The following is a 12,619-nucleotide window of genomic DNA, read 5'->3' as shown; positions in this document are numbered from 1 at the left end:
GGTTCCAACAGAAATCAGGCTAAGATACAGTAAGGAAGAGGGAAGCAAAGGATCAGAGCACTTGGTTAGAATTTCAGATAAGGTAGTAAGAAAATGCCTCAGCCAATGGACTCTACATAAAGTTCTCAAGGAGTGAGAGGGCACTAGTTATGTGAGAACACAGAGAGAGGGAATCTGAGGCAGAGGAACGGATCCTGACTTTATTATAATTTGAAAAGAGGGAGGTGAGGGAAAGAGCATGCCCGATTAGTCTCTTCCATCTTCTGGTTCACTCCCCAGATGTTTGCAACAGTCAGGGCTGGACCATGCCATAGCCAGGAGCGTGGAACTCTATTTGGGTCACCCATGTAAGTGGTGGGGACCCAAACACTTGAGCCGACATCCACTGCCTCCGAGGGGTGACATAAGCAGGAAGCTGGAAGCAGAACTGGGACTCAAACCTAGGTACTCAAGTTTAGTATAATCTGTGGGATATACCACCGTCCCCTTGACATAGGTTAGAAGATAAGGATTCGTAGTATTTGGTGTGTCAGAGGAATGTTTTGATCACTTGCCATAAATAATTAAAAGGGAGGAAAAAGTTTTCTTAGACACTACTTACGCTTTACAAATAATGGAGTGTTGAACCTCAAATTCCAAATTAGTAATAACAGGGCAAGTGTAAACTCTGGTAGCTGAAATATCTGGTGAATTTTCTTCTCCAGGAACAGGTTCAGTCTTCCATGTTTTATTTAATTTTTCCATATCCTCCTTAAGCTGGTCTAAGCACTGACTTAAAAATTCATGAGCATCCTAAGACAATAATGATATCCTTAATAATAGTGCAACATTTATCACAAGCATAGCTTATTAACACTGTGACTTACACAACTTAAGCACTTGGAAGTCAATTACACGTGACCAAGTCAGATTTATTCTAATAAGGGTTTTGGGGTTCATATCTTGTGGATCAAAATAAATGGCAGGCTTTCTAATGTTTTAAAAATATCTACTTATTCAGTTTAAAGGCAGAGCAATAGAGACAGAAAGAGAGAGGTCTTCCCTCTACTGGTTTATTCCTCACATGGCCACCAATAGCTGGGTCTGGGACAGGCTGAAGCCAGCAGCCAGGAACTCCATCCTGGTCTCCCACACGAGTGATAGGAGCCTGAGTACTTAGGCCATCTTCTGCTGCTTTTCCCAGGAAGCTGGACTGGGAAGCAGAGTAGCTGCAACCTGAACTCATACTTTGATATGGGATGCGGGTGATGCAACTGCCAGCTTCACCCAGTACATACAATGCCAGCTGCTGGATTTTATATTCTTAACTATCAGTTGCATAAATGATTCCTTACTTTGCTTTAAAAAAATCCTTATTTTTCTAAAATAACTTTGTAATTAACAGATCACAAGTTCTTTGAACACTGGCAAATCACATCTATATGTTAAAAAGGATTAAAACAAACAATAGAGTTACACTGAAGCTTACTATAACTCCTTGGGCTTTTCAACAAGCGATGAATAAACTACAAATCACATAGTAAATAAAAATCACTCCAATTCCTCCTATCTCTAAATCATCTTAAAAAATAATTAGTACTTACATTCTGCATATAACCAGAGAATCTCTCTGCTGTAGCTGAAATGGCATTTTTAACCTTCTTAAGTAAATCTTTTTTGGTTTCTGAATTACATATATCTTTTTTAATGAGCAAGTGTGCAAAGCGTCTGGTAAAACAGAAGACAAGGTTAGTTTGTTTTACAAAACGTTGTATGGCATTTTTTTTAAAAAAGATTTATTTATTTATTTAAAAGTCAGAGTTACAGAGAGAGGAAGAGACAGAGATCTTCCATCTGTGGTTCACTCCCTAAATGGCTGCAACAGGCCAAAGCTAGGAGCCAGGAGCCAAATACTTGGGCTACCTTCTGCTGCTTTCCCAGGCCACTAGCAGGGAGCTGTATTGGAAATGGAGAAGCCGGGACATAAACTGTGCCCATATGGGATATGCTGGTGTTGCAGGTGGGTGCTCTACCTGCTAGGCTACAATGCTGGCCCCTGGATGGTATATTTTAGAAAACAATGACAATTTTATTTTTATTATTCAACAGTATCTGAGCTAAAGGGTTACTCAGTAAGTATAAGACAATTACCTGAGAAGTGCATTGAATGGAATTTTCTTCCATGGAATACCCTGCTTAAGCAAGTCGTTTGCAAATGACTGGAGTGAAAATAAGGACTGTAAAATAGCATTCATATAGCAGGTATTTCCCAAGTTGGAGAAACTGAAAATGAAAGAAACAGTGCTTTAGAAGACAACAATAGTTTCTGAAGTCTGTTGGGTATTAGCAGGGTTCTCTTCCTGAGCATGCATCACCAGCAGGGCCCGTGAAACCACACACTGCTGGACCTCCCCCAAGCTTCTGTTCCAGCAGGTTTGGACAGAGCGTACAAACGTGCATTTCTAACCAGCCACCCAGTGATGCTGATGCTGAAGGTCTGGGGACAATACGTTGGGAACCACTGCATTATAACAATAACTTCGTTTCTTCTAATGGAAAATTATCTTTCAGATGGCTGCTAGTGTGACTAGGGACTTACCAAAAAGGTATTCATTTTTATTTACTATTTTCCGTTTTACATTGGGCTATAATTTACTGATTTTTCTTAAATGTATTTCCAGAAAAGGAACTAATGAATTATGGACTATATATGTGTTTAACAGATATTGCCACATCTTTCTTAAGTACACATATTTAAAAAATTTTTTATCTGGAAATATTTTTAGGCTTAAAAAAGTTACAAGAACAGTATTCTAAAATGCACCAAGCATTAACACTCTTTAACTACGTGCTTCATATCTAATACCCCCTACATATTTTCCTCAGACATTTGAGATGAGTTGCATACACTGAACCCCGTGGCGGCCATTGGAGGGTGAACCAACGGCAAAAGGAAGACCTTTCTCTCTGTCTCTCTTTCACTATCCACTCTGCCTGTCCAAAAAAAAAAAAAAAAAGCAAAGCATACTTTAGCTGAATCACTTCATGAAAAAAAAAAGTGAATGTGTATTTACATTTTTATAAGAATTTACCTACCCCTGCAGCTGTTGCTGTTGGTGAGAAGAAAGGGGCACTCTTGGTTTGTTCCAGCCAGTATAATCCTGGTTACATCTCAGTTTTTTAACAGAAAGAGGGGCTGGCTGAGGAAGAAATCCCAAACTTCTTTTGGCAGATGGTGTTTGACCTGAAACATTAGTCCTATAAAAAAAAAGAATAGATAAGAAGCAAAATATATTTTTGAACGGTGTTTATTTCTCCCTAGTAGATTCAGAGAATACAGTGTCTAGGAAAAAAACCTTAGAGAAATATTCGTAATAATTATTATAGGGAAAAACTCACAGATGTAAATTAGTAAGTGTTGATATATAGGTAAAGACTATGGATTACGGACATTCTTAATCTTTCATCAAAACAATCGTTAATGACAAAATTGTACAATTTCACAATTTTGTTCAATATTCTGTGTGCAGAGCACACATCAGTTTACCAAGTCTTGAAGAGGCTTCCACTATTTCTACCAGAACAAACATCACAACAGTCTTACCCAATCCACTTGAGAACTCCCTCCACTTCATATGATTAAAAGGGAAATGTCAGTCTTTTTTTTTTTTAAACAGATAGAGTTAGTGAGAGAGAGAGACACAGAGAGAAAGGTCTTCCTTCCATTGGTTCACTCCCCTAACGGCTGCTACAGCGGTGATGCGCTAATCTGAAGCCAGAAGCCAGGTGCTTCTCCTGGTCTCCCACGTGGGTGCAGGGGCCCAAGCACTTGGGCCATCCTCCACTGCCCTCCCGGGCCACAGCAGAGAGCTGGACTGGAAGAGGAGCAACCGGGACCAGAACCCGGCACCCATATGGGATGCCAGCGCCCCAGGTGGAGGATTAACCAAGTGAGCCACAGCGCTGGCTCCTGGATATGTCAGTCTTTTAAATTCTCCTAGATATTGTGATTGTTTTCCAAAAGGTTGTGCCAACTCATGGTTTTTAAATGATTTATTTATTTATTTGAAAAGCAGAGAGTTACAGAGAGAGGGTGGCAGAGAGAGACAGCTACCTTTCATTTGCTGGTTCACTCCCCAGTGGCTGCAACAGCTGGTGCTGGCCTGGGCCAAAGCCAGGAGCCTGGAATTTCATCTGGGTCTCCCACGTGGGTGCAGGAGCAAAAAGATTTGGGCCATCCTCTGCTGCTTTCCCACGTGCGCTATCAGGGAGCTAGACTGGAAGTGGGGCAGCTGGGACTCAAACCAGCACCCATAGGGGATGGGCTTAACCATGTGCCACAACACTGGCCGAATTTACACTTTCATCAACAGTGAATTTCCATTTTTTCTATATGCCTCCATTACTCATTATCAGAAATATTTTTACCAATACAGTGACATTTGATCTCATTATTTTATTTGCATTTTCTTAATGACTACTGAAGTTGAACACATTCTTGTTTTCTCTGAATTGCTTTTATATAACCTTAGTTTTTTTGTTTTGTTTTGTTTTGTTTTTTTGACAGGCAGAGTTAGTGAAAGAGAGAGAGAGAAAGGTCTTCCTTTTCTGTTGGTTCACCCCCCAAATGGCTTCTACGGCCAGCGCACTGCCCCAATCCAAAGCCAGGAGTCAGGTGCTTCCTCTTGGTCTCCCATGCGGGTGCAGAGCCCAAACACTGGGGCCATCCTCCACTGCCTTCTCGGGCCACAGCAGAGAGCTGGACTGGAAGAGGAGCAACTGGGACAGAATCCAGTGCCCCAACCAGAACTAGAACCTGGGGTGCCAGCGCCGCAGGCGGAGAATTAGCCAAGTGAGCTGTGGTGCCAGCCATAACCTTAGTTTTATACTGATTTCTTTTTTTCTTAAAGATTTATTAATTTCTGAAAATGAAAGTTACAGAGAGAAAGGGAGAGACAGAGAGAGCGAGATCTTCCATCCACTGGTTTAACCCCCAGATGGCCATAATGGTCAGCACTGGCACGGGGCAGAGCCTGGAGCCTCATTCAGGTTTCCCACATGGGTGACAGGGGCCCAAGCACTTGGGCCATCCTCTACTGCTTTTCCCAGGCCATTAACAGAGACCTGGATCGCAAGTGCAGCATCTGGGACTCGAACCGGCACCCATATGGGATCCTGTTGTTGCAGGCAGTGGCTTTACCTGCCATACAGTGCTGGCCTCTTATGTTGATTTTTTTTAACGATTATATAGTCTACATACTAATTCTTTGTCTATTACGTGTTTTAAGTTTATATAACCCAATTTGTCGATCTTTTTAAAATCATTTTACTTTTAGTGTCCTATTTAAGAAATCACCCTGTAATATAAGGTCACAGAAATGTTTCTTTATATTTTCAGTTTTAAACTTTGTTTTCTCCCTAATTTAAATCTTTACTTGAAAGTTTACTTTTGGGGGCCAGAGTTGTGATAACGGGTGAAGCCGCCACCTGCAATGCTGGCATCCCATGTGGGCGCAGGTTCGAGTCCTGGCTGCCCCACTTCGGATCCAGCTCTCTGCTATGTCCTGGGAAAGCAATGGAAGATGGTCCAAGTGCTTGGGCCCCTGCATCTGCATGGGAGACTCGCATGGGAGACTTAAAAGAAGCTCCTGGATTAGGATCAGCTCAGTTCTGGCCCTTGGGGCCATTTGGGGAGTGAACCAGTGGATGGAAGACCTCTCTGTTTTTGCAACTCTGCCTTTCAAATAAAAAAATGTTTTAAAAAGAAGTTTTATGCATGTTGTGAGAAATGAATATCATTTATTTTTCTATAACAAAAGTCAGTTGTCTCAAATTGCTTATTGTCTGGCTAGGTCATGTGTTAGCCAGTGTCTCATATTTTGCTTTAAAAATTATGAAAAAGAATATTCATTTGGGAAAGGAATATAAATATCAGGTATGAGGATTAGCAAATTTTTATAAAGCAAATATTTGTGGCCAGCACTGTAGCTTAGTAGGTTGAGCCTGTCTGCAGCACCAGCACACCATGTAGGTGCTAGTTTGAGTCCTGGCTGCTCTACTTCTGATCCAGCTCCTTGCTAATGGCCTGGGAAGGCAGTGGATGGCCCAAATACTTGGACCCCTGCACCACATGAAACCTGTACGAATTTCCTTGATGCTGGCTCAGTCTGGCCCAGCTCCAGCTGTTGTGGCCATTTGGGGAGTAAACCAGCAGATGGAAAATCTCTTTCCTTCTGTCTGTAACTCTTCCTCTTTCAAAATAAATAAATAAGGGGGTCAGCGCTGTGGCACAGCAGGTTAACGCCCTGGTCTGAAGCGCCCGCATCCCAGATGGGCGCCGGTTCTAGTCCCGGCTGCTCCTCTTCCAATCCATCTCTCTGCTATGGCCTGGGAGAGCAGTAGAAGATAGCCCAAGTCCTTGGGCCCCTGCACCCATGTGGGTGACCCAGAAGAAGCTCCTGGCTTCGGATCAGCACAGCTCCGGCCGTTGTGGCCATCTGGGGAGCGAACCAGCAGATGGAAGATCTCTCTCTGTCTCTACCTCTCCCTGTAACTCTTTGAAATAAATAAAATAAATCTTCAAAAAAAAAAATAAAGCAAATATCTGTGTAGCAACTATTAACATGAAAATCCCTCAAATGTCTTTCCAATTACAGCCCAAATCTTCCACCCTGAAAGTTACATTAGCTATTAGTTTTATCCCCGTCAACCCCTAAATTTTATAGTTTACAGTACAGTATGTATGTTTCTATCCTTTAACTTTCAATCTTTCTGCATCTTAATACTATAGCTGTTTTTCTCTTACGTAGCATATAGCTTTTTATTCCTTTAAATCCATTATGTTGGGGCCAACTTTGTGGCCTAGTGGATAAAGCTGCAGCCTGTGATGTGCCAGTTCACATTCTGGCTGCACTACTTCCAATCCAGCTCTCTGTTAATGGCCTGGGAAGTAGAAGATGGTCCAACTATTTGGCCCTCTGCACCTACATGGGAGACCTGGAGGAAGCTCCTGGCTTCTGGCTTCAGTCTGGCCTAACCCTGGGTGTTGCAGCCATTTGAGGAGCGAATCTGAAGATGGAAGATCTGTCTCTCCCTCTCTCGTTAAAAAACAAAACAAAACCCTAGTGTATCTTTTAAATGGAACATTTAGTAGGCTTACATTTAGCATAATTTAACATCAGTATCATTAATGATTTGGATTTATATCTTCAAGTTTATTATGCATTTATTATTTGTTCTATATGTAAATTTTAATAGTTATTTGAGATGTAGAACTACAGAGAGAGGAATAGATAGAAAGGTCTTCCCTTCACTAGTTCACTCCCCAAGTGGCTGCAATGGCTGAGCTGAGCTGATCTGAAGCCAGGAGCCAGGAGATTCTTCAGGGTCTCCCAAGCAGATGCAGGGGCCCAAGTGCTTGGGCCATCTTCTGCTTTCTCAGGCCAAAAGAGAGCTGGATTGGAAGAGGAGCAGCCTGAACATTAATTCACACTCATGATGGATGCTGGCGCCACAGGCATATTATTTCATTGTCTTCCTTCTGTTAGTTTGGAATATATTCTTTCAGGAATTAAATGGAGTTCCTAAAAATTGTATTATTTATTAAACACAAAACAGTTTTATTGAAGTATAATTGACATACAATAAAATGTATATATTGAAAATATGTAGTTTTCTAATTTGACATGTATACATCCATGAAACCATCACCTTGATTAAGATCATAAACATATACAAAGGAATTCTAGGGGTCCTCCATATCCTTCCCTTCCACTGTTCACCACTGTGGCCTTATCTTCATGAGCAGACAATTTTTCTAACAATATACAGTATCTGGCATTTACTACAATCCCATATAAATCACATCACACAACACACATTTTTATGGGGCTTCTTTGATTCAGCCTAATTATTCTGAATTCACATGTGTTGCCACCATGTATCAACATTGCATCCTTTATATTGCTCACTCCCCTTAAGAATATACCACACTGGAGCTGGCGCTGTGGCATAGCCGGTAAAGCCACCGCCTGCAGTGCTGGCATCCCATACGGGCGCCGGTTTGAGACCCGGCTGCTCCATTTCCGATCCAGCTCTCTGCTATGGCCTGGGAAAGTAGTAGAAGATGGCCCAAGTCCTTGGAGGCTCCTGGCTTCAGATCGGCACAGCTCCGGCCATTGCAGCCAATTGGGGAGTGAACCAGTGGATGGAAGACCTCCCTTCCTCCCTCCCTCTCTCTCTCTGACTCTCCATCTCTCTGTGTGTAACTGTGACTTGCAAGTAAAGTAAATAAATCTTTAAAAAAAATGCCACACTGTTCCACTCACTTTCTGTTTTGAATTCTTTTAGATTTACAGAAATGTTTTGAAATAGCAGAGGATGACTTTCACTCAGCTTTCCCTAACAAAACCAGAGTCTAAACACCAAATCCAGGAAATAAACAATGATATGCTATTAACTACTCAACTAACGCACACTATTCAAATTATATGTGCGTTCGCATTAAAATCCTTTTGCTGGTCTAGGATCCAACCTAGGGTCTACAGCACAAGTGACTGTCATGTTCCTTAGTCTCCTCTAATCTCTGATGGTTCCTCAGTTTTTCTTTATTTCTTCTTTTTTTAATGACTTGGGTCCCTGTTACCCATGTGGAAGACCGCCGGCATTTGGGCAGTAAGTCAGCAGATGGAAGATCTCTTTCAAATGAAAACCATTTTAAAAAAAATTTTCAATGTTGCCTCACTGGTAATGTTAATCATCATCACTTGGTTAAAGTGGTATCTGCTGGGCTTTGCTACTGTGAAGTTACTATTCTTCCTTCTGTAATCAAGAAGTATCTTGTAGGGAGATACTCGGAGACTATGCAAACATCCTGGTTTTCACCTATCTTTTGTCCACTAATTTTAGTACCCATGATGGAATCTGACTACATCATTACTGTAGTATTTGTCTAATGGTAACTTTGTATTCTTACCTTCCTTCTGCATTCATCACTGGAATTCTTCCGTAAGACAGAACTGCCCATTCACTATTTCAGTATGGATTCATATATATAAATATTCCTCGCCAAGGGTTTAATGCAGCACTATCATTGTTACCAGAATTCTAGTTTCTGCCACTCCTACAGGCAGACTCCTGTGTCGTTTGGCCATCCTTTTGTGGACATATCCTTACTTTCTGGTCCATCAGGATGTTACTGATTCATTCTGCATTTTCTGACCCCAAATCTGGAATCGACCATTAATTTCAAGGAGCCCTGGCTCCTTGCACTGGAGAATGGCACACACACTGTTCATTCCTAATGCCAATGAAATCTGACATGCTCCAAAATTTTTGGACTTTTTGAGAGCTGACATGAAGGCACACTTGACTTCTCATTCCAAGGTGCATTCAAACTGCAGATGCACCAAAACTGTTGTGCAAAATTACCTTCAGACATTGTGGATAAGGTATACATGAAATAAAAATGAATTCTGTGTTTATACTTGGGTTTATCCCCAAGATATCTCACATTTATGCAAGTATTCTATCTGAAAAATCTGAAAACATTTCTGGTTCCAAGCATTTTGAATAAGTGATACTCAACCTGTATTTGGGAACAAGTCTCTGGGCTCACTGCCTCAAGGCCCTACCGGGGAAAGGAAATATTTGTATATATAACCAATGCATATAAGCACATTGACTTTTTTTCTGAATTCGTCTATATATTTATATACATAAAGCTTTGAGTTCACACTGATACCTAATTCCAGTTGAACACCCAGGGTTCATCACTAGTCTTCCCCCTTTTCTGCTCCGACCGTGCAAACCTAGCTTTCATTATCTTCAATGTTTACTTGGTCACTGCAGGTACAAATATGAAGCAGTTTTAGAACTGCTGATTCATACCCTTGTGAGAAACAAATTTAAACCCAGTAAGATATTATTATATTATACAATAACTTTATGATAGACCCACATTTTAACTATTTTTCTTGCTCTCCAATTTTTCATCTGAGTTCATTTTCCATCTGCCTCAAAACTAACCTTTAGTATTTTCTTTAGTACTTCCTTGCTGGTGAACTCTGTTTTGTATAAAAAGGTCTGCTCAGGGAGGGAAGAGCAACGTATCATATTCTTAGAATATATCTATGAGCCTGTTGGGTTTCCCCCACCCAACAATAAGCCTTTCTTTAAAAAAAAAAATGCATCTATGAAATACATGATGGGGCCCACGCTGTCATATAGTAGATATAGGGGCCGGTTTGAGCCTCGGCTGCTCCACTTCAGATCCAGCTCCCTGCTAATGCGCCTGGGAAAGCAGCAGAAGATGGCCAAAGCCTTTGAGCCCCTGTACCCACAAGAGAGACCCAGAAGAAGCTCCTGGTTCCTGGCTTCAGATCAGCCCAGCTTCAGCCCTTGCGGCCTTTTGGGGAGTAAACCTGAGGATGGAAGATTTCTGTCTCTCCCCATCTCTTTGTGAAATAAATAAATCTTTAAAAAAACACATTAAATTCTCTTTATATTAATAAACTCAAGAATTTTTTAAAAGATATAGTCGGCTGGCACCACGGCTCACTAGGCTAATCCTCCGCCTTGTGGCGCCGGCACACCGGGTTCTAGTCCTGGTCGGGGCACCGGATTCTGTCCCGGTTGCCCCTCTTCCAGGCCAGCTCTCTGCTGTGGCCAGGGAGTGCAGTGGAGGATGGCCCAAGTGCTTGGGCCCTACACCCCATGGGAGACCAGGAGAAGTACCTGGCTCTTGCCATCAGATCAGTGCGTTGCCCCGGCTGCAGTGGCCATTGGAGGGTGAACCAACGGCAAAGGAAGACCTTTCTCTCTGTCTCTCTCTCTCACTGTCCACTCTGCCTGTCAAAAAAAAAAAAAAAAAAAAGATATGGTCACCTTTATTCTATTATTTTCACTTCATATCACTTCATATAAAATTCTTGGTTAGAAGTTTCAGTACACTTAAATAACATTCTACTCTTTTCTGGCTTCTTGCTATAGAAAAACAAGGTCAGATATTTTTGTTCTTTTCAAGGTAAAACATTTTCTCCTGGTTGCCTTTGAGATAAAATGACTTTGACTCTGCAGTTCCACAGTGACATCTCCAGGGTGGGTTTCTTTATCCTGCTTATTCACTGTGCTGTTTAAATCTGAAGTCTGATTTTTTTTTTTTTATCACTTTTAGAAAATTCTCAGCCAATATTTTCAAATACACTTTTTATCCCATTTGCCATCTCCCCTTGGAGACTTCAATTAGACATGAGAATTTTACTATGTGTCTTAACCTCTCCTTGTCCATATTTTCTCTGCATTATTATAGTATCTTCCAGTCAACCTTTCAAATAATTACTCCCTTTACTGTGTCTCATATACTGAAAAAAAACAACTGAAGATTTAATATCAATTTCTATATTTTACATTTCTAATTTTTAATTGGTTCTTTTCAAATTAGTGATTTTATAGTTTCAAGTTTTCTGCAGAAATTTCCTCTGAAATGTCAAATATTATTCTTTTATAATTTGACTCAATTCTTTTTTTTTTTATTTTATTTTTTTTTATTTTTGACAGGCAGAGTGGACAGTGAGAGAGAGAGACAGAGAGAGAAAGGTCTTCCTTTGCCGTTGGTTCACCCTCCAATGGCCGCCGCTGCAGCCGGCGCACCGCGCTGATCCGATGGCAGGAGCCAGGATCCAGGTGCTTTTTCCTGGTCTCCCATGGGGTGCAGGGCCCAAGCACCTGGGCCATCCTCCACTGCACTCCCTGGCCACAGCAGAGAGCTGGCCTGGAAGAGGGGCAACCGGGACAGAATCCGGCGCCCCAACCGGGACTAGAACCCGGTGTGCCGGCGCCGCAAGGTGGAGGATTAGCCTATTGAGCCACGGCGCCGGCCATAATTTGACTCAATTCTAAATATCTGGAGCTCTGTGGTTAACTGCTAATCTAAATGACTTAGTCTAGTAATCAATCAACAGTACTTCATAAAATCTAAGATGCAACAAATTATGAAATATACCATTTATTTTATGTACTTGTACTACTGAGAAAGAAAAAAGCAATGTCAACCGAAGTATATCATAATTTCTATGGCTTAGACCTACATCTTCATTACACATTGCTCTTCTTAGCAAAACTGATTCAGGTATTTCCGACAACTCATATTCAGGATCAGAATATTCCCTCTTCTCCACTCAGGGTCATAGATTTTCAGTTTCATAGATTTTCAGATTTCATAGGCTACTATCTATGCTACTAAAGACAGACGCTGCTGCTGCATTTCCAAACAGTCTAAGCCAACAACATTCATTTGATCGAGTTCCATACTGAGGTTTCCTTAACTTAATAAAAGGAGTTCACAGGATATTTTCAGACCATAACTAGGATTCACAGTCATTTCTTAAGTGCACAAAGTGGTCAGATTGAAAAATGAGTGACTGTAGTTTTTCAGTAGTACTACCAGAGACGACAACCATTTTCCTTGGTATAATAGATATCACAGTATCTGATGTACCTCCACTTCAAATATTTTTTAAATGTGAAAAAAATGCACATCTTGAATTTTAGAAATGTATTGAGGTACGGGATGATGCTGTTATCTTCCGGAGAGAATTTTCGTTTAGTACATTTATTGTGTTAGTCTTTTAAGAGTGTAACT

The 12,619-nt window shown here is 41.2% G+C and overlaps 1 protein-coding gene across 21 annotated transcripts in view; it reads right to left on the bottom strand.

The window, feature by feature from the left end:
* Positions 1-12,619, bottom strand: part of USP37 (ubiquitin specific peptidase 37) — a 94,975-nt gene that overhangs the window by 38,616 nt on the left and 43,740 nt on the right. For all 21 annotated transcript variants that reach the window (XR_011387105.1, XR_011387108.1, XR_011387107.1 and 18 more), the window contains 4 exons: positions 3,076-3,237; positions 2,131-2,262; positions 1,584-1,707; positions 602-792 (listed from right to left, as the gene is read on the bottom strand). Coding sequence is in view for 16 of the 21 variants with exons in the window: in XM_070070192.1 (XP_069926293.1) it covers positions 602-792; positions 1,584-1,707; positions 2,131-2,262; positions 3,076-3,237 (609 nt within the window). In the remaining 5 variants the exon portion in view is untranslated. The remainder of the gene's footprint in view (positions 1-601; positions 793-1,583; positions 1,708-2,130; positions 2,263-3,075; positions 3,238-12,619) is intronic.

The sequence above is a fragment of the Oryctolagus cuniculus genome, chromosome 3 (genome assembly GCF_964237555.1).
Source record: "Oryctolagus cuniculus chromosome 3, mOryCun1.1, whole genome shotgun sequence".
Lineage (NCBI taxonomy): Eukaryota > Metazoa > Chordata > Mammalia > Lagomorpha > Leporidae > Oryctolagus > Oryctolagus cuniculus.
Note: the sequence above shows the minus strand (reverse complement) of the source record. Positions and strands in the feature narration are given on the sequence as shown.